The sequence below is a fragment of the Suncus etruscus genome, chromosome 10 (genome assembly GCF_024139225.1).
Source record: "Suncus etruscus isolate mSunEtr1 chromosome 10, mSunEtr1.pri.cur, whole genome shotgun sequence".
NCBI classification, from domain to species: Eukaryota; Metazoa; Chordata; class Mammalia; order Eulipotyphla; family Soricidae; genus Suncus; species Suncus etruscus.
In genome coordinates, this window is record NC_064857.1 from 28,045,814 (window position 1) to 28,069,983 (window position 24,170).

Consider the following 24,170-nt stretch of genomic DNA (forward strand, 5'->3'; position numbering starts at 1 on the left):
GACAGAAACTATAGCACAGTGGGTAGGACATTTGCCTTGCATGCAGCTGACCCAAGTTCAATTCTGGACATCCCATAAGGTCCCCTGATCCTGTCAGGAGCTATTTCTGAGCATAGAGACAAAAGTAACCCCTGTGCACCTTTGGGTGTGGCTCAAAAACAAAACAAATAAAAAAGTAAAATGATTTTCCAAGTTAACAATCACAAAACTCAATTATGTAAAATTCAGTGACTTTATTATCTCTCTTAGACTGAATTCTTAATATGACAACTACGAACAAAAGAATTTCCATAGACTTTTCAAATTATAGGAATTAAGCTAAAATTCACTGAACTGAATCTGAGTCTAGAAAATATTAAAAGAAATTAGTCAATTGAATTTGACAAAATTTGTCTACTGAATTAAAAATAGGGTCCGGAGAACTAGCACAGGGCGTTTGCCTTGCAAGCAGCCAATCCAGGACCAAAGGTGGTTGGTTTGAATCCCAGTGTCCCATATGGTCCCCTGTGCCTGCCAGGAGCTATTTCTGAGCAGACAGCCAGGAGTAACCCCTGAGCACCGCCGAGTGTCGCCCAAAAACCAAAAAAAAAAAAAAAAAAGTCAATTATGAAGATGTGATTTATCCTAAATAAAATAAATACATAAATTTATAGAAATATTCACTGCTTTTTATACTGATGCAGGCAAGCTATAAGAGGGCCTCTAAGCAAAATATCAGAACCAGATCAAGCCCATTATGGACCCACCAAGAAGCCATTCAGTCAAGCAAAAGTCCTCCCTAGCCATGGGCCCAATGGTAAGGCTTAAAAAAAAAAAAAAAAAAAAAGCCCTGTAATACTAAAATTGAAGAGTCACACTCCTTGCTCCAGAGTTGCCATATTCTCTACTCCAGATGTGCAAGTCCTTCCATGTATTTCTCTGTGCTCACTATCCTGTCTCAAAATTGACCACTGTCTTGGTTAGTAAGTCTCCTCTTTCCTTCCATTTTATGAAGTGCTCTCTATTCCTGGGAGTTAGATCCCTGCCTCCGAACACAGTTTTTTGGTCTATTTTAATGATACTCTCGCTTTACAGACCCCACTCTCACTTCGTTATGATGCTCTCTCACAGAATGATGCTCTCTCTTTTCATAAGGAAGTAGAAAGCGTGTCTAGAGTACAGGCAAGGGTGGGGTGGAAAGGAGGGAGTTTCGGGACATTGGTGATGGGAATGTTGCACTAGTGAAGGGGGGTATTCTTTACATGATAGAAATCCAGCTACAATCATATTTGTAATCACGGTGTTTAAAGATATTAAAATTTAAAAAAAAAGATTCTACCCATCTTCAAAAACATATTTTTGAATTTTCAACCTATCAGAGGATGTCCATGTCTTCCAAAACTCTAGGGAATAAACTAATGAGAAATTTAAATATTCTTCACAAGATAAAGAAAGGTACCCAATGAACAATTTGCAGTTAAATTCCAGTACAGCTCAGAAATTCATTTAAGGGAGAAATTATCTTAGTTGAATATCGAAGCCTAATGAATTTCCTCACTGTATTTCAATAGAAGTTTATTGAACCTTGAAATTTCATGCCAAAAGTGCCATTAGACAATTGATTTATTACAACCAAATATCTAAACATCTTAAAATGTCCTATTCCCTCCACTATTCATATTCAAGATCAAGACCTTATTTTCTCAATGATCTTCCTGCTAGATAATGAGAACTTAATGGTTAGAATCTTTCTTTTTAAGTTTTGAGCCATATCCAGTGGTACTCAGGGTTTACTCCTAAGGGATCTTTACTTAGGGATCACTAGCAGGAGAACTATGGGGAAAATGTGAGGTACTGGTGAGATAACCTGGGTTTGCCTGATGGCCAAGTGTGCAGCAAATGCCCTAACCACTGAACTATCACTATAGCCTGAAAGCCTGGAATTGTAATAGCATTAACAGAACTTTTTCATGTGATTAAATCCAAAGACTATTAAAAAAAAAAACAGGCTGCATAATACTCATAAGTTCATACTATCTTATTATCCTATATGTATACACAGAAAATAGAATTTTATTAGTGTCCCCAAAAGGCTTTGGGTTCTTCCAGTTGTCTTAGCCTAGTGTCCCAGTTGTCATAAACATAGTAATCGAGCTCAAAATTCACTAAAGCACCATTGCAGATGATATGCATGGTTGACAATCACACCATCTGAAGAAAAGAAAAGGAAGTAGGACAAATAGGAATGAAACGGAGTGCTGAAACAACAGAGGTGAAGCTACACAAAGGAGCAGCTTTTCTCAGGAATAGCTGGGTGGAATCCATGCTTTTCTGTGCACCTCACTATCGTTCAACATAAGCACAGCAAAAGCTTTTGAATATTTGGCTACCCAAAGAAGATAGTTTTTTTTATGTTTTTGATATTTGAGCATTTTAATGGTCACCAATCTCCTCAGAACAAATTAAAATTATTTATTGCTCCTTATGAAAAAGAATGTGCATGTCTCTGCCAAGGAAAGATAACTTACCATTATAGTCTGAAATATAAAAAGAGATTGGAGATGTGGGAAGTTCTATATATACCAAATACCTAATGCCCTAGTATTATATTTTTTCCAGCCCATTATCCAATGACCTTGTCTCACACTGAGTGTTAGTTTTTTCTCTTCAGCTTTTTCCTTATGCTGGTGTTGGGGGTGATGAAGGTAGTCCACTACTTAAATACGAGAAACTTGTTGCAAAATTAGCTCTAAGAATAGAGAAAAGGCACAAAGTTCTGTATCTGAAAATATATGCTCTGAAGCAACGTAAACTTCTTTCTTCCCTCTGGAATCCAAAGATAGCTAGGGATTTGGGAGAGCACACTAGTGCCTGTGTTTAACATGAATATTAATATAAAGATCTTCTTTTGCAGCAAATAGAAATAATTGAGAAATCAATTAGCTAGTCTATATCTTTCAAAGCATACTTTTGAATTTCTAATTTTAAAAAACAAGGCTTGATATGCAAAGTATTCATCTCTTTTTAAATGTATATTTACTTTAATCCTAGTTAATACCTTGACCATAAATGTTTACTTCTGTTGGTTTTATTTTCCCATTTTTCCCCCCAGTTTTTGAGCCACTCTTGGCAGTACTTCAAAACTTACTCTGAGCTCTGTGCTCAGAAATCACTTCTGGCAGACTTTGAACTCATGAGACCTTGAAAGGGTGCTGGAGATTGAACCTATTTTGGCTGTGTGCTAGGTAAGCACCCTCTCCACTGTCCTATTACTCAACCCACTAACTTTTTTTGGGGGGGGGGGTTTGGTTTTTGGGCCACACCCGGTGGTGCTCAGGGCTTACTCCTAGCTATCTGCTCAGAAATAGCTCCTGGCAGGCACAGGGGACCACGTGGAACACCGGGATTCGAACCAATCACCTTAGGTCCTGAATCGTCCGCTTGCAAGGCAAACGCCGCTATGCTATCTCTCTGTCCCCTGGCCACTAACTTTTGATTCTTCTGTGACTTCTTTTTCTCCTGTGCACCCTCCTCTTCAGGTTTAGAAGCAATCCTTACTTTTACAGTAAGGATCATCAATGTGGCAGGAAGAATTTAGCTACGGTTAATGGACCATGAACACAGTTATGGGGGTCTTTGTTTATCTACATCTAACCCTTTAGCTCAACATTACATTTGTAATCATGTCCAATAAAAATTCAGTGTCGTTTTGAATCACCATCCCAGTGTCTAGCCCAACTGTGTGGCCCAGGAACACCTTCCAATACTACCGTAACAACAGAGATGGCTGATAGAGTGATATCCTCCAAATGTCTATGGTGGCCATGATGGCATGAATGCTCTTTAATTGAACACTAAATATTTCAACTTTCTTTTGCATGAATTCATAATGTTTTCTGGATCAATTGAATAGTGCGCCATTTTGAAATTACTTAAGGCTGCTAACAGAATGAGAAGATCTTCTCTTTTTAAAATAGGTACATTTATTTTGCCTTCACTTTTCTGTTTGTATCTATTGCCCATTTCATAAACTTACTATAAAGAGTGTACCTTCAAATATACAGAATAAAAAAGCACTATCTTTAAATAGAAAATTTCTTAATTCTGGCACTTTTCAATTACTCATGCCAGCTCTCTATTCACAATTTCCTTCCTACAAACAAATAACATTTATATTAATAATAGGTGTATGACCAAAATAAATTGAGAGCTTGCTATCTACCAGAATGATTATAAAAAAATTGCCCATATGTACTTATAAAATATAACAAATCAGGTCTTGTAATAGCATGCTAGTCACTACTATTTCCTAATAATATTTATAAGAATAAAATTGGTTCCTGACTAGGACCTCAGTCTGGAGTTTTCACATCTACCCATGTTTGTGTGGATTTTATACTTCCTCTCACATCTCCAAAATTGTACACTTTGTAGCTGGTGTTCCTACTGGAGCAAGTATGTGCATGTAGAGTATGTGTATACATACATGTGTAAGCACTTTCGAATCTATTCCATGGTTTAAACCTGGCAGCATTATCTACTAGAATGTGATCCAGCTACTTACTATCTTAAACTAAAATTAGCAGGTTAAAAAAAATTAATGAACAAAAAGCATCTATTAGAAGTACTCTGCTTCTTTACTTAGAGGTCTGTTTGCTTATTTTGTTAAATATTGATTTTGTTTGGTTTTGTTTGGGGTGCTCAAGGCCCTAAACTCAGGGATCACTCCAGGCAGAGGCATGGGCAAATATGAGAACAAACCAAGGTCAGTCATCTACAATGAAGCATCTGACCTGCAATACTATCTGCCAGCCCCATTTACTTAGAAGTTTGAAGTTCTATGATCAGAAGTAAGCAGTATGAATTTAACTTTATTTTCATCAACTGACCTATATTATTTTACTTGAAATTTCAGTTTTTGAGAGCCTATCAAGATGTTAACTGCGGATTTACAGTATAACTTGAAGGAAATTAATCCACTTATTAGATACTTTCTGCATATGGTGCTATTGAGTTAATACGGTGGGTAAAATTCTCGATTGCATGCATCTGAATGCAATTCAATCCTGGACCCTTATATGGCTCTGCAAGCCCATCATGGTCATGCCTGAGCAAATAAACAGGAGTAATCTGTGCGCACAGCTAGGTGTGGCCACCTAAAAAATATTTTTTGTACAGATACTCTCTATAGGGAATAGTGAGTATTCTTTAAAATTTCTACTAGCTATTTCCTTATATCTGTGTTTCAAGTGACTTGAAAAATATTCCTCCTCTTTCTTATATCACCTTTGGCCTTATATCACCTTATATCACCTGTGGCCTTTTACTATTGTACCCAAAAAATTAATACTAAAATTTAATGCAATGCAGATGATTTAATTATTAAAGTGAGAAACCTACCCTTGAAAGAGTTTACTATAAATCACTTACCTGTTCCATCATCCACATTCTCTACTTCCATCACTTCTGTATTGATTCGACCACGAAAAAGGTACCGATGTCCATCTGTAGATGCTTTGCTATTCTTCAACCGTCTTACAAAGGAATGAAAGCAAAAAACATTTACAAAGTTTAAAAACTGACTTAACTTTTAAAACAGACTTACTAAGCCTAAAACACAAAGCAGTGTTGAAGCAATAAAACTGTATATGTAGTCTTATTTAGTAATAAATAAACCATGAATGACTTCTTTCTTTGAAAGAACACTGATTCAATTAGCAACAACAAATGTAAGACTCAGTATTTTATCACTTGTGTCTTGCCATTTAAAAGAGCAACTGAGGGGCTGGAGTGATAGCACGGTGGCAGGGCATTTGCCTTGCAAGCAGCTGACCTGGGACAGACCAGAGTTCAGTTCCCAGCATCCCATATGGTCCCCCGAGCCTACTAGGAACAATTTCTGAGCACAAAGCCAGGATTAACCACTGAGTGCTGCCAGGTGTGGCCAAAAATAAATAAATAAGTAACCAACCACCACCACCCCCAAAAAAGAGCAACTGATTGTGTTGCCGGAGAGACAGTATTGAGAGTAGGGTACTTGTCTTATATACATACACCTGACATGGACTAACTCCCAAGTGTCACATATGGTGTTCTAACCCGCTCCCAAAGTGATCCCTGAGATCCGAACGAGGAGTAAACCCCTAGCAACACTAGGTTTGTTGAAAAAATCAGAGAAACAAAACAACAGCGATTGATTGTTTTATAAGAGGTAACTTATATCTAGCTTTTAAGTAGAACAGAGAGCCGCGGGATGTAGCTCAGTAGCAAATTGCCTATAGGAGACCTGAGATCAGTCCCCTCCCAAGCAAAAATAAATTAAAAATTAAATTAAATGAAAAATAAAATAAAATGACTATGGAAAGTATATAGGTGGGAGAGTAATTATGACACCTAGTCAATCACTATAAGTTGGTTATCATTTAATTTCATTTAATTTATTTGATCATTTCTCACTGTTCAGTAACTAGAAATTTCCTTTTTCCTCAAGCTCTGGCAAAATTCAACTAGTACTTATTCTGTGATGAAATTGTGTTAGAGATTCTTAAGCATCAGAAATGTCACCCGGATACATGTACAAAAATGTTCACAACAAAAAATAAACTTAAAAAAACATAAAAGTATAGTGATAAAAATGATACCTAAATAGTCACTAAATAGCTGGTTATATACTGAATCAATGCAATAGTATGAGCAATAAAATTGGGTATATTATTCTACATATACGGATATTAGTTTAGAACCATACCGTATGTTCATGTGCAAAATATATGTAGAAGATTGAATACATCTATAATTGTATAAAGTCCATTATCAAGCCAAATAAGAAATATCATGTTATATGTATAGAAAACAGTAAAATATATTATTTTACAAACATTCTTGGCATTAGAAATATTGAGAGCCAGTACATGGAAGAAAATACATAAGCAAAACAATCCATAACATTGAGACTAACCGCATCTTTAAAGAGGAAACACCAATGTCCATGCAAGTGGAAGCAAAGATAAACTAATGGGATTACATTAAATTGAGAAGCTTTTACACATCAAAGGAAACAGTGACTAGGCAACAAAGGTTACCCACAAAATGGGAGAAACTATTTACCTAATAACCATCTAATAGAGGGTTAATATCTAAGATATATATATATATATATATATATATATATATATATAATACTGGCAGAACTTAACAAGAAAAAATATATAACCCCATCCAAAAATAAGGAAAGTGGACATTTCCACAAAGAATAAAGACAGATGGTCAAAAAGCACATGAAAAATGATCCATATCACTAATCATCAGGGAGATGCAAATCAAAACAGCAATAAGAAATCATCTCACACCACAGGGAATGGCACACATCACAAACAACTAGTACTGGGGTTGATGTAAGGGGAAAAGGGACTCCATTCACTTCTCATCTAGTTCAGCCTTTCTGGAAAACAATATGAATATTCCTCAAAATAATGAAAATTGAGCTTCCTTATAATACAGCAGTATCTTGGGAATAAATCTCATGTCCTTCCTAGGACCCTCCTTCCTACCAGGTACCCTTCCCATTATGTAGATTTCACTAGTCCTTTAGAACATCCTGAGTGCTATACACTGTCATATGACACCATTAGGAAATGCTGCATCAGAAAATGTACATCTTAAACTTAAATAAGTTCATCATGTTCCTGCATCTTATCATTACAGCATCATAAAAGTTTGGGGCAGGCTGTTTAGTCTTCTTTCTGAGATATCAAACAACTTGGCACATTCTAAATTTAAAAGAATTGATGGTGTATTTATATGACTTTAATTCAGAAAGGAAATGGATATTCAAAGTGACGTTAGTGACTTCTACTGGCTGTTATTTTGCATTTAGCCCTTTTTATAAGTATATCAAAGATAATTGAAAAACAGCACAATTTTAATTTTGTAAAACATCTGTGTTTAACTTATGTAATAAGTACAGCTATTATATTATAATTACATAAGTTCTAAGTTATTAATTTCACAAGCTTACAATATGACTAAATGTATATAATTGTAATAATATTTTCCTATTTCAACTAAATGCCTTTTAATGGGTATGCTGATTGAGATGGAAATCCACTCCAATTTTATTTTATCAACTCATCAAACTGTATACTTAAAGTACCTCAAAAATTGTACCCCAATAAAGCTAGAAAAAATGGGCCCAAATAATTTGAATTTTTATATTTCTTAGAAGTTAAATAAAAATAAATTTAACTTTCTTTCACATCTTCCTATCGCCACTCTGTTAATCCTAATCTTGCTTTCAAACACCAATTAGATATTTAAAAAAGAATTTAGAGTTAAATGAAGTAAATAAATTCACTTCCACATATGGTAGAGGTTTCTTTCAAGCTCACTAGGAAAAGATGATAATTTCATACTTTTCTGGTGTTGTCCTAATCTGTATCCCATTTATAAATGTACAAGAGAAAACAAAATGAGAAATGGGGAAATTTCATAAATTCATGAGTTCCTGAGGAGAATGAGCACAAAGGGAAAGTTGAACCTATGAGAAAGATAAACAATTCTGAAGTCTTACCTGTTTACATTCTTACCTGTGTTTTCTTTTGCAATACACCAAAAGATTATCAAAAAGAAAAAACACCCGTTCTTGAATGTTCCCAGACGAAATTTTTAACAAGACACCACACATCAGCATTTCAGTGCACGTATCAGTAATATTGGACCCCTAAGGAAAATAAAATGGACATATACCAGATTACTGAATAGAAGTGTCCAATTTTTCTCCTTAAAAGTGTTTGGGGCTGCGGGGCCGGCGAGGTGGCACTAGAGGTAAGGTGTCTGCCTTGCAAGCGCTAGCCAAGAAAAGATCGTGACAGCGGTTCGATCCCCTGGCATCCCTTATGGTCCCCCAAGCCAGGGGCAATTTCTGAGTGCTTAGCCAGGAGTAACCCCTGAGCATCAAACGGGTGTGGCCCGAAAAACAAAAAATATATATATATAAAAGTGTTTGGGGCTCGAGCGATAGCACAGCAGTAGAGAATTGAGCGATAGCACAGCAGTAGGGCATTTGCCTTGTGGTAGGTCGATTCAGCATTCCACATGGTCCCCCAAGCCTGCCAGGAGTGATTTCTGAACACAGAGCCAGGAGTAAACACCTGAGTTCACCACCATCCCAGTATAGCAAAAGAAAAATATGTCTAGGAAAGCATATTAGATAACAGACACAGAACTTGGAATACAGACACACCTTTATAAAAACTAAGACAATTGCCGGATGTTAACTCTAATATAAGGAAGTAGAATAATCTTTGCAGGTAAGCAAAACCATATCAAAATCACTGCATTAAAGGCTAGAAAGACAGTGTTGGGATCTGGGTTCTGAACAAAGAAGGGGCCATTTTGTAAAGGTCACATGACAGGGCTCTTTTAAGTTTCTTAACAAAGAGAGATGCCATTTTATAAGGACCACATGGTGTAAGCCACATGCTAATTTCTTCAAGCCTATTTCCATTAGCACCACCCAAACTACCTGGCCATACCAGGTAGCCTATCTGGAAGGGACATAAGGGAGCAGTAGGAAGGTATCCCTAATCAACAGCCAATCATTTTAAAGATCATCAAAAAAAACTAGAACCTCCCTATATTCTTCCCCTAGTGGTGCTCAGGGGTTACTCCTGGCTCTTGCTCAGAAATTGCTCCTGGCAGGCACAGGGGACCATATGGGATGCTGGGATTCAAACCCCATCCTTCCTAGATTGGTTGTGTGCAAGGCAAACTCCCTACTGCTCTGCTATCTCTCCAGCCCAACACCATGTTCTTGATGAAGGCAGAGAGCCTAGAGATTGAGCCCTGATCCTGGCCCCAAAAATATATAGAGTAGTAGAAAACAAGATATGTAAGTATAGTTTAAATACAGTGTGATCACTGCAATTATAGGACATGACTAAATTAACATGAATTAACATGCCATGAATTAACAATAATGCATATCAGCCATATAATACATAGAATATGTACTTATTATATGGTTATAATTAATTTTATGGTTCATTCCATTCTGTGATTTCAGATTTGAATCATTCTCTAGTAATTTTTAAATCAAATATATTCAATAAACTTATATAAGTTTTTAATAAAACTACAATATCAATCTGGTAACCAGACAGATAATTCTGAGGTTAAGGTATTTGTTTTGCATTCCAGTGTTTGAAATTTGGATCCAGCTTCCAAATCCCTGAGATCATATGACCCACATATGGGGTGGAGTAACTAAGAACATAAAGTCTGGAACACTTTCTGAGCACTGCTAGTGAGACAAAATGCACCCTCCAAAAGAAAAGTCAAAACAATGATCAGAGTACAAAGGTGAAGCCAATTTGCCTTCAAGTGCACACAGCTCTCCTTACAATGTCATCTTAACGTGTTTCATGTTACAAGTTGAGTACAAAAATAACAATTTAGGGGCCAAAGGGATAGCACAGAGGTAGGGCATTTGCTTTACACTTGGCTGACCCAGGACAGACCTTGGTTCGATCCCCAGCATCTCATAAGGTCCCCCGAGCCAGGATAGATTTCTGAGCACATAACCAGGAGAAACCCCTGAGCTCACTGGGTAAGGCCCAAAAACAAAAAAAGATTCATAATCTAATCTTTGAGGTATATGATTTTTGAATATATAATTTGAGGAATATAGTCAATTATGTGTCACTATGCATGAGACTTATTAAGTTTTGAAGCACTGTTACATAATTTAATTAATATGGAAGCATGATGACTTTCTTAAGTGGACACTTATGTACCAAAATGTATGCTTTCTAAATGTTAATAATGCCATAAAAATCATCAGAAGGTATATGCTTATTTTATATTTCCATTTCTTAATATGATTTCATCAAATATTAATCTGTGGTTGATAGCTACTGCAATAAAATAAATATGCCCTCTATAAAAATAATTTTTCTAGCCATATAAATATCAAGTCTATGTGAAAGATTCCATCTTTTTTATGTTAACAAGTTCTCTTCTGGTTATGTAAGTCACAAAGCTATTCATTTTACTTCTTTCCTGCTCTGAGAAAACAGAATCATTTTAATATGAAACTTCACTAATTTCCTGGCCTCATTATCAGTTCTCCCTGTATAACCCTGGAGTCTGTCTGTCTCATTCATCTTGTCAACTAAATGTTAAATTTTAATATCAGAAAAACACAAAATAAGTCCAGAGAGAAATCACAATCTTTGAAAAGATATAAAAAAAACAACAATAGGAGGACTTGAAATTTCCCTCCTCATACATGGACAGCTAGTGCCTTGATAAAAGAAGATCTAACAGTACTCTCCCATTCACAGAGGAAAAAAGAACTTTAAAAAAAAAAAAAAACTGACAAGCAGATAGGTGTTTCATAAAAGACTGCTCTCAATGTCAAAGGAATCTTTTGTAAAAAAAAAAAAAAAGATACACTTGAATATTTTTCAAAACATCTTTTAAATCTATTTTAATGATTCATCACATACACAAAAATAAATACTATTACCATGTTTCATTATATGGCCTGTCATAAATGTATGCTTACCACCACCACCACCACCACCACGACCCCACAAACAATTTAGTACTTGATTCAATTTCTCACTTTCCACCCTTCTGAACTGGGAATCAAACCCAGGGGTTACTTTACAACTGAGAAATACCTCTGTTTTTACTTATTTCTAGTTCAAATTTACGAAAACTATAAGATAAATGCTATTAAGTGTTCAACTAGCAACATAAAGACCCATTTTAAAAGATCAAGTCCCAAGAAAACATTTCCTCTCACCCATTTATAAAATTTCTGACCCCGTTTATAATGCAATCTTTTTCAATGAACTTTGTTCAAACACAACTGATTGAGATGCACTAGAATTATGGATGTAAAGGAGGGAAATGTGGGATTAAAGGAGGAAAATGTGGGATGCATGCAGGGAACAGAGGTGGAGGGAGAACAACACTGATGGTGGGAATGCCCCTCAATCATTGTCACTATGTGCCTTAAATATTACTGTGAAAGGTTTGTAATTCATTTTGACCACAATAATTTTAAAAACAAACAAACAAACAAACAAAAACAACCGATTGTGGGCCCAAGAGATAGGACCTAGTAGGGCATTTGCCTTGCAAAAGTTCAATCCCTGGTATCCCATATGGTTCTTCTGAGACTTCCAGGAGTATTCCCTGAGTGCTACCAGGTATAAAACCAAAACAACAAATAAACAATGAAAAAAAAATCATCCTGCAATACAGGTCACAAAGTAGGCAAATTTTTACCTACCAAATCAGTAGTAGAGATAATATACAGTTTTTATCTGTATTTGGAGAGATCTCACAATCTTGAAATAACATGAAAATATAAAGTCAATACATTACCAAGCATAATGCTATTAAATGGAAGCAGCAAAAAAAGATTGCAAAGTCAATTATAAAATGGTTTGGTAGCATCGTATTTCTCCATATAAAAAGAATCTAAGACACTCACATTTCTACTGTTTTATTTTTACCGTATTTTCCGGCATATAAGACGACTTTTGAAACAAAAAAAGTCAACTGAAAATCGGGAGTCATCTTATACGCCGAGTATATCCCGAAAAATGTTTCAATATGCCGCTAAATGAAAATTGTGTGAATATTGCCACAAAACGAATTTTCCCACTCAATTCTGCACTAATCACTGCAAGGCTGCTCGGACAGCCTCTCTAACTCAGCCAATCCAAGCAGGCTTTTGATGCATGCAAATTAGACAATGTTCTGGATCCGAATCTACACTGTCAAAAACCTGCTCAGATTGGCCAGTCAGAGAGGAAGTCTATGACAGTAGAACCTTTGAAACTTTGCTTGTTGTGATTGGCTCACTGTGGTACATACAGTTGCAGCACAGGAACATTCTGTCTGATACAGCGAATATAGGCCTAACCCTATGTTAGGGGGTCGTCTTATATGCCTGGTAGTCTTATACGCCAGCAAATATGGTACTTCCATGATAATTCCCTTGAGCCTTATTTTTCCTTAATATGTAAATAGTTATCCCGTGTGGCTGGAACTGAGGCTGAGACTTTGGACTTCAGTCTTGTCCACCGAATAAAGCTAATATTTCCGGAAGCCAGACTGTCTGTGAGCTGTTTACCTGTAGTTTCACCTCAGAACCGTTGGCTGGACAGGGTGGCAGACATGTGCTCCGAGCTGGAGGGGAAAGACCTCATCCTCCATCCCTCCATCAGTCAACCTCTTCAGGGGCTGACTTGCAAGATAATGGCGCCCAGACAGGCTGAACCTGGACCCTCAATAACTGTAAGTGAAATACTTCATTGGAAATTTCCTCTGCTGACCATTAAATGGTTTCTGTGGTTAGTCATGTGGATTTTGCCACCTTTTTGCTTACACGTTGGTTCTCTAGTATACAAGTGGATTATTCCATTTTGTTTAAAACTAATTGGTTTTGATCTAAGGACAATCACTGCAGTTGGATGGTTGTGGTCTATATTTCAAATTAAAATTGCATTGTCTCCAGCCGTCATAGTTTGTGGAATTTCTGTGTTGGCTCACGTTGTTACTGTGAGCATAGGTATTGGCTGGTATTTAGGAAATAGAAAGTGTAGAAATGGAGAGGCTAAAACCAGTATGGATAATAAGGAAATCTTTCCGACAAAAATTCAGTCCAAGATGCGGGCTGACATATCCAGCCCCACTATCAACAATATAGGAATTTTTGCTGGAAGAAAAACAACTCAGAAAGTAAAGCCTGATTCTAGCGAATTGCATAACAGTAGTGACTCAGACAATGAACAACCTCCGGTGCTAACTCCAGAAGTGAGGCCTGATTCTATTCACAAAATTGAATCACACAACAGTGCAGATTCAGATAATGAACCACACTCATGGCATCAGAGCTCTTTTCAGAGAAATTTTGCTAATCCAGCCTTATCCCCTTTACACAGGGTAAATATTTCGAACTATGTACCCTATCAGATGGAAGAATTAGATCGGTTTAAAAAAGCATGTAAAGAGTATGACCCAAAATCATCATACAGTGTGGAGTTACTAAGACTTTGGAGTCATAACTCATCTTGGATTTTGTATGATTTTAAAAGAATTGCTGAAATATGCCTTCGTCTAAAAAGCGAAATGAATGGGAAATGTACTATTCAGAAGGCGTAAAAGCCAAATTATATAGCCCGGATGGTACGAAAAAGCAAGTGGCAGGTGTTACTCTATTGTATGAATTATTGATGGCAGAAAATCAATTTGCAAATATTCAGACACAAGCAGCTTTACCTAAAGAAATCTTAAATTTAATTAGGGATATTGCATTATCATCATGGGAAAAAATTGATTCTAACAGCATTGGTAGAGGAAAATTTTCAAAAATTACCCAAGGCCCTTATGAGTCATATGCAGAGTTTGTACGTAAAATTAATGATGCTCTGAAGTTACAAGTCGAAGTTGAGATGAGAAACTTCCTAGTAAAATCTTTGGCTTATCATAATGCAAATTTGGCCTGTGGATTAGTATTGAATACACTAAATGAAAAGGCAGATGTGAATGATTTTCTTTATGCCTGTCAAAATGTCTATGGGGAACCCCAACCCCCACCCTACTTAGACTCAGTACAAACCTTCCCAGTTACCAAGGGAATGATGTCTTACTCCCCTCTGGGACAGAACACTTTCAGTAAACCAGGTCTTTGTCCAAAATGAAAAAGGGGTCGCCACTGGGCAAAAGATTGCAGATCCAGAAAGCTCATTGACAATAACCTAAGTAGAGGTTTCAACACAATCCCCAGGAGGCAAATCATCTGCTACCATTGTGGAAAACAGGGGCATATCAAAAGAAACTGCCGTTTCCTTATAAATTCAGCTCCTCAAGGACACACATACAAGATGCTGGGAAATGCCCACAGGGCCTCCCCCCAGGCCTTCCAAATCAGGGGCAAAGTTCACAGACAATAATCTTTCCAAGCCCAGCCTAAGAAAATTCATCACGATAAGGGAATTAATTCACTCCACATCAGGGAGTGCCGGATTAGACATATTGTGATTTTTTTTCAAATTTGAAGAATGAATTCTAAGCATGCCTAACAAGAACATAAGGTGAATTATTAAGACATATTTATTGATAATTTCTAATCAGTATATTTCATATGACTCCAAAGATTACAATTATTAGTACAATACAATCAATCAACCAAAGGTAGACTCAAACTGAAAGCAGTAATTGTTCTATGAATTGAGAGTTAGGCACTGATTAAACACTTAATAAACTTACTTTCCAAGGCTCATTGATCACTGCCTTACAATTACCTGTAGCAGAAGATCTTATAAAGTATTTGAATGCTGAGTAAAATATATGACTGAGATGCAATAAGTTATGCTGACAAAAAGTAGGTGTAAAAAGAACAACTAAACTATATAAGGTACTTTCTGTTATGGTAGTCACTAATGCTCAAAGAAACCAAATTTCTATAATTAACTTACTTTTAAAGGACAGGAAAAAAAAAACTTAAAGAAACCACTCAATCCTGCTGAGTGTATAGAACATCACATGAACAAAAGCTTTAGAATTTACTATCTGTTCAAAATCTACATTTTGTCACCTGTTATCTGAGCAATGGGAATAGCTCAGCAAACAGTTTTGAGATTCCTTTAGGTACAATGTAAGTCACCATTTCCCAAAAGCAAACCAAATAATTAGCACTCAAGAACCTCTGCCCTCCCTTAAGCAAATTTAGCCAAGGAAGATTACTGGAATCTGGGAGTTTGATCCTGAATCTTTAGTGGAGTAATATAAAGATAAAAAAAAAAATTAGTGATGCCTATCCATTGTACCTATACCATTGGCACTCAGGAGATTGCCAACCAGGCTTAGCTGCCTGACACCCTTTTAAAGTTTAGCTCTATCGTTTCTCAACTTATTCTTTGGAATACCCAGTATCTTTAAAATTAATGTCTTTTTTCAGCCTCATGCTTTGGAATTATATAAGCTTACAGATTGGAATGTCTTCAGCGAATAAAGATAAATAAAATAAAAGGAACATATCAAAGAGCACTTCCAACTGTGTATCAAAGACTTAAAATATTTCTTCTCATTTCATAATAAGTTACACTACTCAAACCACTTTTATTTATTCCATTTGGTCTCGGTAAAGATCCACATTGCATATAGGACAAGTTAAATGTATTATCCCTAAATTAAAGGTGAGAATCTAGGCTACAAATCAGATCTGCTTGAAAAGTTTATTTTCTTTTTCCCTACACCAGAGAATTTAGGAATAATAAATTTCAATTGTTTGATTGCTTATATGTACACAAAGATAATTATGAAGCAAAATGTAATAAGATAAATATGTTACCAGAGACATTTTATTATTAAAAACAATCTTCATTTAATTAATGGGAAATAAATACCCTGAATAATTAACATATTTTATTAAGATAAGAATCCATCTCTATGCAAATTCACAGTATATGAGATTCCAATCCATTTGTGAGAATTTTAATAACTGAAACAAGAGTATCATCCTTAAGATGGTCTGAAAAGGTCTTCAATAGCTCAAGGAAGGAGTGAGGCAAGAAACTATTTCTCATCATTAGTTCAAAATTCCTAACCTCAAACCTCTTTAAGCAACTCTACATCCTATAACTGTCAGGCTATCTGATACCTGTCCTTGGCCTTTCCCTAACTTCCTGACAGTTGCTCTGAACAGACACAAACTTTTAGCAGTCTTAGCAATAATTTTTGTTTAAATCCTGTTAACAATTCAAAGAGTTTCTTTAGCCAGACCTATTCTCAGCCAGGGCTTGAAATTATCCAATGTTAACTCGGATTGGTCCCTCTGTTGTTATACATTTTGAATCCAATCAAACTCTTGGATCTTCCTAAACCTTGAAGCAAGGGCCAGGCTGAGTACTATCATAACTTTTTCCTCCTTTTTCATGCAGTTGGTTGATGAAGTTCTTATGATATTATGAACCAAGTTGGGGCCAGATCCCAAGCTTCATTCCCTCAAAGACTTCCAAATTCTCCAAATCACTATAAGGTTGAATCTTACACAATCCCTTTTAAATCCTGCTCTAATGTTTCTATTTGTGTTTCTACTCTGCTGTGCCAAAACTGGTCATATCCAACTTCCTCCAGCCAATTTCCTCCCATCTCAATGCTGCATTTCTCTCTTTCACTCTAAGTAGTGTGAATCTATTCAATCTTGCAGTAGTTAAGTCTTTTCCTTTGCATAGGAGCAATGTAAACAAGCAAGTACAGACAGAAACTCCTTTACTTTACTATGCATTTGATTTTGAATTACACTTTTGCCATTACACACAGAAATTTTTGACTGTTACCAAACTTTTCCTATATTCAGTTTTGCAACCACCTATGAGGATTATGGGCAACTGCTGATCAATATGGCCCTTGTGCATTATTATTTTGAATACAGAATTTTCTCCAAGAAAAGGCAAAGCTACTATTTCTTCAGTAGAATAAAATTGTGGTACAATACAAGGAGGAAGCAAAAATCAAGGGCAGATTCCATTTCCGTAGAGTGTTGAAAAGAATCTATAAAGTTCTTGTTTTGGTAAAAGTCCTGGCAGATGATACTGACAAGTCCTGCAATTTAAAGCAAGCTCAGTTTTGTTCCACTGTCTGAGTGACAACAAAAAGGCAAAAAGCGAACTTCAGTTCATTATCCCAGCAGGACAACTATTCCCTGGGAAAAGAATTATCATCATGAATCAACTGTAAAATACACATCCATTTTAACTGATTGAAATAAGTAGCATTCATGCTGAAATGGGAGGTTACCCTGAACACTGGAAATGGAAGAATACAGAAGAGGAAGAAGCTAAGTCAGACCCCATTTAGCATTTTAAGGAATTGATGGAGAAAACTAGTTAAATAAAAAAAATTTCCTGAGGTCAATGTTTTTAGTTTCTTTGAAAAGCTGAGTAGCTATAATTTTAGACTGAAATGGAAATGAACACATTAAGTATAAATATATTAGTCAATTATACAGCCCTAAAGATCAAAGCAATTCACTTGGGTTTCAGTGATACAATATTTGGTTTAAAACATTTTAAAATTTTCTTAATTACTTACTTAGAACAAAAAATAAAACATTTCTCAGTCAAAATCCCATGATCAAATTAAAGCAACTTAAAGAGAGAACCCTAATTTATTATTTGTAAATTGCTAATGTAATATAGGATTCCAAGTTCACAGAAATAACTGGGATTCAGTTATACCTTGACTACATTGACATTAAAGATTTTGAGAATCACTTATTGTTTGTCTATTGTCACTTAAAAGAACTTTTAATGAATCATAAAGCTAAAAATTTTCATCTTTAACAGACCTTCAATCAAAAAGATGCTCTCTCCTCTAAGAAAGGAAGAAAACTCAAATGAGGAGAGACTAAGTAGACCAAAATAAAACTATCACCTAGCACATAATAGAGAGAAAATAAAAATGAAACCATCACAGTTCATACTGAGCCCTTCTTTACTAAACAATGAAACTGACTCTGTACTTAGAGAACAAAACCAGGTTAAATGTTCATCAGGATGCACCAATGTTGAACTATCAAAGCTTGTACCTACCCAATATCAACTGACTCTCTTACAAATCTATGGGGATTAAGTTAAGCCTATTAAATGCCACTTAGAAAATATTTTGCTTGATTTGTTTTGGGATATACTGTGCAGTGCTCAAAGGCTAGTTCCAGTATAGTGATCTAAGGTGAATTCCTGACAGAATTCAGAGTACGGGATCTGGAATCCAATTCAGACCTCCCAAGCATGTACACAAAACCCTTTAAGTATTCTCCCTACTCAATGAAGATATTTGAAATAATGATGAAAGTTCTTAGAAATAGTTATATGTCACATCATTATCTAGGAAAGTGTGGCCGATTATAGATCTACCCCAATATCAATACTTCTACACTTGGCATAAGGCATCCCAAAACTGTTTCAAGCTCAATTGTTGAATGCGGGAAATGTACCTCCCAGCCTTCAATGTGAGATTGCCATTCCTCTAAAACTTCCAACTTCTCCATCTGTCTCTTGGCCTCATTGATGTTGGAACAGACTGCTTTCATGGCTTGGAGGGCTTCCATCACTGCTGCATAGTCACTGTGTTTCCTTGGAGTCCGCTTCAGCAACTCCTGTTTATACACAAAAAAACAAATCACCCTTTGATCTTCAGATTTCTGGTACAGCAGGTTCAGACAGAACAGGAAATGAAAACTGCAAAGATTGTGAGAGCCACTCTCAGAAGTGATATAACAAACTCCACCAGGATTAAAAGAAAAACAAAGGTTGAATCAACCAGTGTTACCCCATCCACATTTTGTAGTCACTTTAATTTTTTAATTTTGGAATTTTTTTGTGTTTGGGGTTTGTTTTGGTTTGGGAACCACACCCAGCAGTGCTGAGAGCTATTTCTGGTTCTATGTTTGGAGAATTCATATGGTGCTAGGTATCAAACCCAGAGATTCTGCACGCAAAGCATTTCCATTAAAATACCTCTCATTCTCATTAAAAAATAATGAACTAGATTTCTTTCTTTAAATTGTCAATTTTCCTGTCTGTAGCACCTAAGGTTTTAAAATCCAACTTTTGCTCATCATAAATTTATCTATATTCTAACTTTATTTTTCTAGTCTTTAACAGAATAACAAATTTTTTGTTGTTTTGGGGTCACACCCGGCAGTGCTCAGGGGTTACTCCTGGCTCTATGATCAGAAATCACTCCTGGCAGACTCTGGGGACCATATGGGATGCTGGGATTCAAACCACTGTCCTTCTGCATGCAAGGCAAATGCCCTTCCTCCATGCAATCTCTCTAGCTCCATAACAAATCTTAAAGTAAATATTTCTATAAATTCAAAAATAATTTAAAGCTTCATTTTATAATACTCTTTGGAAAACTATAAAATATTAGAGTATAATTTTAAAATGTCTTCTATATTAGGAAACATAATTTATAAATTTCAGAATATTTATCATTAAAAAACCAACTTCTGGTTACTGCCAAGAACTCAAATTTATCCCATGATTAATGAACTACCATATAGACCCAGAAAATTTCATTGTGAAAAGACTTTGGGGGGGGCCGGGCGGTGGTGCTGGAGGTAAGGTGCCTGCCTTGCCTGCGCTAGCCTAGGACGGACCGCGGTTCGATCCCCCGGCGTCCCATATGGTCCCCCAAGAAGCCAGGAGCAACTTCTGAGCGCATAGCCAGGAGTAACCCCTGAGCGTCACAGGGTGTGGCCCAAAAACCAAAAAAAAAAAAAGACTTTGGGGGGGTTCTATTTATTTCATTTTTTTTCAATTCAGACAATCAGGCCTAAAGCAATCTTTAATTTTTTGTAACATATTAAAAGGTCTTGTTAGTTCTTTAGAGCATAAAATTAAACACTTTCACCCTGTCTAGACAGTTGTGACCACAGTGCTTCTAATTAGTCATTTGTTTCCATACTACAGTTGCCATCATCATATAACCAACACAATTATAAAAATCCTAAGACAAGTCTTAAAAGAATTGTCTCAGGCTGGAGAGAGAGTACAGCAGGTAGGGTGCTTGCCTTCCTTGCACATGGTTGACCAGGGTTTGATTCTCAGTATCCTATATTGTTCCCCAAGCACCCAATGCATGAGTACAAAGTCAAGAATAACCTCTGAGAACCTCTGAGTGTTCCCATCCCCCAAAATAATTACTAACTCAATTCTTAATACACAGCGAGGTTGTCTTAAGTTCTGTCTGTTGAAAATTCTGCCATAAACATTGAACCTGCATTCAATATGTTCGCACTCTTGCCAGCATAGCTAGTAAGCAAAAGAATATATGTATCACAACATTCTCAAGACAAGGTTTCAAGCTATGCTGGATCACAAATTCATAAAAGAACTGAGTAAGTTCCAGAAGTATTTGTAAATTATGTGACAAGACAGCCTGCATGTCATATAAAGAAGCCCTTTGAACTTTGCCCAAAAACTGCTAGATAAACTGAAATATGAATTTAGGTCATCTTGAACAACACAAGGTAGTGCTCAAGGCTTATTCCTGCCTCTGTACTCAAGGAACACTCCTAAAGGAGCTCAGAGAATCATAAAGGGAGTCAGGGATAGAACTCAGGTCAGCTACCTACAATACAAGTGTCTTAGCATGGTACTATCTCTCCAGTCTCATTTTTCTTATCAAAATAAGAAGAAGGTACTAGATATAATATCTTTTGGTTAAATCCTGCTATAAATTTTTGTTAATTATGAAAAATAACCATCTATAAATTATTCCTAAGCTAGAATATATCCATAATTTTCTCTTCTGCAAGATCAGCTCAAATACATGAGATTAACACAAGTCAGAAATGATGGATTTTGATCAAGTGCCATGGTTCTTAATATTATCTCTCTGACTCATAAAACAAACAAATTCCTGGTATTTCAAATTAGGAACCAAAACCAGAGATAGAAAGTATACAGGTTAAGGCTGGCATGCAGTCAATCTCAGGCTCAATCTTTGATATCACCTGTAGTCCCCAGCTCCAAAATGAGTGAAACCCTGAACACAGAGCCAGGAATTAATTCTGAACATGACTGAATCTGGCCAAATCACCTCCCCTCCAAAATATCATAACCAAGATAGCTGCAGAGATAGTTACATGAGCAAATCAGAGTCACTATTTCAGAGTCCAAGAAGGCTCCCAGAAAGGGAGAAGTCACATCTGTACAATATCTTATGTACTACAGAACTACATACCAATATTAGCTTCTCTCCTTGTCATTTTTATGGCTTATCAAGCAACTTTAACTTGCATTTTACTGAGTAATTTAAAGCAGAAATTGACCCAAAATATGCAAATTAGTTGTAATTTTTATTCCACAATGTAGTTTTTCAAAAATAAATTCGAAACAATACCAGTTAATATGTCCATAGTATTTCAATGCATTTTTAAAGTCAAGATCAAGTAGTAATTAATACAATAAATACAAGACCATGAAATACATATAAATAAAATAACTAATGTTCCCTAAAATATACTATCCAAAGTTATTTGTACAATTAGCATGTCATATTTTATGTTTATATACACATGCATGTGTAAGTTTTATAGGTATATGTTATAATTTCATCATTATAATAATTTCGTTTTTGTAAATGAAAGTATGAGTTTAAGTAGTAATATTATGTGACTCACAAAAGGATGGCAATAATACTCAGATTTTGATTTCAGAACTCATGTTTAACCACTGCTCCAGAACTGATGATTATAGTTTTAAAACCAGTTTCTATAATTATTCTAATCAACTCATAAAGCCTTGCAGTTAAAGTAGCAGTTAGCAAAAAATATGTTTTCCATAATTAGAATTTTGGCCACTATAATGATGTAATGAACTTATAGCCACTAAAGAAACAAGTTTTTTTTACCAGAGACAGTGTTTATATAACACAGTCATTGCATCAGCTATTGATTATTGTCCTATGTGATTCACAACAATCCTTTGTGATAATGGTTTTAAACCCATTCTCTAAAACTATTGATCTCTGGCCTTAATTTTATTAGTATTATGCTGTCAGAAGCATTAGCAAAAACAAACAAAAAAGGCAAAAAGCCATAGAACCCTATAAATAATGTACTACATATACTTGTAAAATGTACTAATGGGATTTAATTTAAATGTTACTCTAAATGAAATTAAAGCAGGCATATTTTCTACAAAGACATATTTCTACAAAGAGATATTACTAAATATCTCTTTTCCCAAAGGACTTTTTTCTACAATATATATAAAACTGTGCAAAAAGCCATGTTTTTTTCAGTAACCATGATGTAACTAACTGTTCTTTAGAACAGCGCACCATTTAAAAGAAAATAAATTAGGGGCCAGAGAAATAGAACAGTGGTAGGACTTTTGCCTGACCCAGAACAGACCTAGATTTGGTTCATGGCATCCCATATGGTCCTTCAAGCCTGCCAGGAGTGATTTCTGAGTGCAAAGCCAGGAGTAACCTCTGCGCACCACCAGGTGTGCCCCCTCCCCCTCAAAAAGAAAAGAAATTAAATATTGACAACATCTGTAGGCACAAGGAAAATGCTATAATAAGATTAAACACAGAGTATACCTTCAAAAGAAGAGGGTACTTGCATATCCTCTGTATTGGAGTTACTAAATAACCTTCCAGTGGAACATCTGTGTTCTTCCGTCCTCCAAGTAGCATGCAGTTCTGGGGTGGATAAAAGACGTAGTTATTAATTTTTTTAAATATGATGATATAAAATTTCTATTATCATAAAAATCATGCTAAAAACTTGTAAAAGCATGTCTCCTTGAGAAAAGCAGTCACAAATACATTTAAGTGAAAGGAAAATCGCTTGATTTTTAAATAAGTTAAAGAAATCAAAAAATTTTTGAATCAATGTCTTGAAAATTAATTCACATGATCTCTCTATAAAAAATTATAGGCACAGTGATAAGGATAGAAGAGTGGATGGGTGAATGAATAATAAATACATAGATGATAATGATAAATGGGCAGATATACATATATAGATTCTACATACAAATAGAGGCAATGTTGTACTATAGAAGATTATAACACTGAGACAGTTAAATTCTAACTTATACACTTCACAGACTAGTGAGATATATGTATTATAGATATGTGTGTGTGTGTGTGTGTGTGTGTATATATATAAACACATTTCAGGCTAACTTCAGAATTTTAGTTTTCCTCTCTGTAAAATAATCATTTTCATCAAGGACACTGGTCAGCCAATGTCAAGGAAGCAAGTGAGATATGATTTTCACAAAGGAAAAAGGAATAAAGAAATTTCAAAATCAGCAGCATTCATTTACTAAAATTTGATGACTAAAAGAAAACTAATTCTGATGATAAAGCCATCTGTGTTTTGTGGTTTAAACAAGGATATATGCACACACTATGAAACTAGCAGTACCAATGAGATAATACAGGTATTAAGGTACACATCTTACATGCAGCCAACCCTGGTTTAACACACACACACACACACACACACAAACAACCTTTCTTGTAGTGCTTACCGAAGTAGCACTTAAAAGGCACATAGATAAAAATCTAATGGAGCGCATGAGTGATAGCACAGTGGTAGGATGTTTGCCTTGCTTGTGGCTGACCTGGGATGAACTAGG

At 35.8% G+C, this 24,170-nt stretch overlaps 1 protein-coding gene across 1 annotated transcript in view; it reads right to left on the minus strand.

The window, feature by feature from the left end:
- PREX2 (phosphatidylinositol-3,4,5-trisphosphate dependent Rac exchange factor 2) overlaps positions 1-24,170 on the minus strand; it is a 304,551-nt gene that overhangs the window by 180,024 nt on the left and 100,357 nt on the right. Inside the window, exons 5-8 of the mRNA XM_049781797.1 lie at positions 23,122-23,223; positions 18,998-19,159; positions 8,565-8,698; positions 5,410-5,513 (exon numbers count right to left, since the gene is read on the minus strand). Coding sequence (XP_049637754.1) covers positions 5,410-5,513; positions 8,565-8,698; positions 18,998-19,159; positions 23,122-23,223 — 502 coding nt within the window. The remainder of the gene's footprint in view (positions 1-5,409; positions 5,514-8,564; positions 8,699-18,997; positions 19,160-23,121; positions 23,224-24,170) is intronic.